Source organism: Cryptotermes secundus, unplaced genomic scaffold, assembly GCF_002891405.2.
Source record: "Cryptotermes secundus unplaced genomic scaffold, Csec_1.0 scaffold1084, whole genome shotgun sequence".
Taxonomy (NCBI): Eukaryota; Metazoa; Arthropoda; class Insecta; order Blattodea; family Kalotermitidae; genus Cryptotermes; species Cryptotermes secundus.
The window spans coordinates 966,558-969,466 of record NW_019724603.1 but is presented as its reverse complement, the minus strand read 5'-3'; the positions used below and the strand labels follow the sequence as shown (position 1 = coordinate 969,466).

At 40.2% G+C, this 2,909-nt stretch overlaps 1 protein-coding gene across 2 annotated transcripts in view; it reads right to left on the bottom strand.

The window, feature by feature from the left end:
- Positions 1 to 2,909, bottom strand: part of LOC111862528 (protogenin) — a 214,597-nt gene that overhangs the window by 8,686 nt on the left and 203,002 nt on the right. For both annotated transcript variants that reach the window (XM_023848010.2, XM_033750698.1), the window contains 2 exons: positions 2,123 to 2,242; positions 1,446 to 1,597 (listed from right to left, as the gene is read on the bottom strand). In XM_023848010.2, the coding sequence (XP_023703778.1) occupies positions 1,446 to 1,597; positions 2,123 to 2,242 (272 nt within the window). The remainder of the gene's footprint in view (positions 1 to 1,445; positions 1,598 to 2,122; positions 2,243 to 2,909) is intronic.

Here is a 2,909-nt window from a genome sequence, read left to right as displayed (position 1 = left end):
AAGAGACATGAAAGGAGAAAACAATGGAGGCGCTGTCAAGCATCTCAAAAGATGAATTTAGATAATGTTTTGAAAAATGGAATAAAAGACTAGACAAGTGTATTAGTGTAAGTGGAGAGTACTTTGAAGGGGATTGAAGGTTTGTGCTTAAAATTTGAATAAATAAGTAAAAAAAAATAAGTTCGGTTTCTTTTGGGTACCCCCTCGTATGAATATATGTGTTTTTGTTTATATGTGGGGGATGAGGTATATGGTTTCATATCTTGTGTTGATGTGGTATGTGTTTTGGGCTTAAGGAGCCACAACACATTGTAAGAAATGATGAATGTGTGGCATGTGCATATTGCCTGTTGTGGTGACTAAATAAAGAAATTTCACATACAAGATATCAGGCTATGATGCATTATTTCCATTTTTAATCTGTGAATGTTGATATTTTGTGGAGGCGTAAGGAATGTGGGCTTAACAACAGGGACCCTTTTCTGTATCTGCTGTGACCTGGACAAGTTGCCCTAATATGTTGGCCTCTGGGCTTGCTGACTGAACATGCATGCTATAGGTGGACATTAGAAATGTGGACCNTAACAACAGGGACCCTTTTCTGTATCTGCTGTGACCTGGACAAGTTATCCTAATATGTTGGCCTCTGGGCTTGCTGACTGTACTGCAGGTCTGAACATGCATGCTATAGGTGGACATTAGAAATGTGGACTGGCCAAATAACCTGCAGCAACCTCTCAGATAATCTCCTTGTAGGATGTGCCTGTGGTCCTGTATGGGTGTGATACTTAATGGAGGAACACAGACTGAAGGTGTTTGAGAACAGGGTGTTGAGGAGATTATTTGGACCGAAGAGAGATGAAGTGACAGGAGGTTGGAGAAAAGTGCACAATGAGGAGCTTCATAACTTGTACTCTTCTTCAAGTATAATTAGAATCATCAAGTCAAGGAGGATGAGGTGAGCAGGGCATGTAGTACAAATGGGGGAGATGAGGAATGCATATAGGATATTGGTGGGAAAGCCAGAAGGAAAGAGACCACTGGGAAGACCAAGGTGTAGGTGGGTGGACAATGATAAAACAGATCTTAGATAGATAGGAGGGCATGGTATGGATTGGACTGATCTGGCTCAGGACAGGGACCAGTGGAAGGCTCTTGTGAACACAGTAATGAACTTCTGGGTTCCATAAAATGCTGGGAAATTCTTGAGTAGCTATAGAATTGGTGGCTCCTCCAGAAGGGCTCAGGCCCATGAGTAAGTAAGGATGTGGCTACACAAACATGTTCACATTATCATCTTATTGTTTTATATATTCTGTGCATTTTTCTTGCATGATACTCACATAGTGCAACTCACAATACTATAAAATCAAGAACTGACAGATTTTTCTGTTTTGAATACTGCTTTCAGTACTGCATATCACTGCTACCTAAGTGCTACATACCTAAGTGTGATTAGCGGGACATGATGTTCGGACAACAACTGAACCTCCTCTTCACCAGCTCCTGATCTCCGATCACTCTGCATGTGACTGGTATGGGTCTTCACTGGTAACAGCAACCTCTGCTGAGAATCCACGCTTTCTCCATGAGTGAACTGCATAACATAAGAAGTGTTAATGGACTATTCTGTTCCTTTTAATCACATTAACATTAATCCAAAAGTCAAAAGAAAACATAAACTTGTGCAACTGATCTCTAATGGCTATGCATCAGACCATGCACACATTCCAGCTGGCACTAGCCCGAAGATAAAACCCTCTTACCAACCCCAGCAGTACTTGTTAACTTAACCTTCTGCCTACCAAGCCTTTGTCACAGAACACCTGCTAAAAGTTCCAAGTCTATTTACAATATAAACCCCCATCAAGCAAGAACAACTCAAGCCTCCAGCTCCATAGCAGCATGCAATTTAAATCCCACCCATGAGGGTTGACACATGTATCCCGAGCCAATTCAGTTGGTACTTTGCATACAAAGAGTTAAACACCCCTATTCCTGGATGATAAGGATCAATATAGCACCATCAAGCTTAAACACTTGTAATCACAACTAAAATCCCTAACCATAAGCAACATCACAATTGACTTCGTCAACATGAGAAAATGTCTTCGCGAATTACCTGTGGATTTTCTATGATGCGAACATTGCACCAATCACGTGACACCTGCCCATTAGGTATCCGTCCATTGGTAAGCAGTGGGTGCATCAGTCCATTGACTTGCCCATTCGGGTATCCACCCTGTACATCATCACAGTTCAGATATGATAAAGCAATACTCAACAATTCAAAAGATATCGACAGTGCTACATGTATGTCAGCTCTTTAGCTCTTCGCATACTGGCAGTTTACAACAAACCTGTGCTAAAATCTATTTGGGCAATCACCCATTTCAATGTTGAGTTAAAAACCAAAGGTTCATAGATCTCCTATGCCTCCATCACAGGGTCATAAAATCTTCAAATATTACATATTTTCAAATTTAAATAGGATGGGAGGTTAATGCAGGAGCCACAGTGAACTGTGCATAAACTGGCTGAGCTGTTAATATTCGAAAAGCAGGACATTAGGACTAAAAACCATCAATTAACCTTTATCGGACGGGCCATTTAATTTCCGGTAGGGGCAGCTGGACGGAGTTTATTTAAATACCGGCCCTTCTAGGGCAATGGAATTGTAAGCATGTTTCTAAAAATGGTGTAATTTCTACATTTTTTATGATAAACGAACGAAATGAACGCTCCTTTAATGTAGAAAGAATATAGAATCAGATTTTCTAATTTACAGATTTTAATATCTGTAAAAAAATTTTACACTCGCTCAAAAAAAAAATCCCGAAATTCATACATTTTCTGCACAATGCGTTCTAGCAGTGTAATTCATTTTCTGCACCATGCGTTTTAGCAGT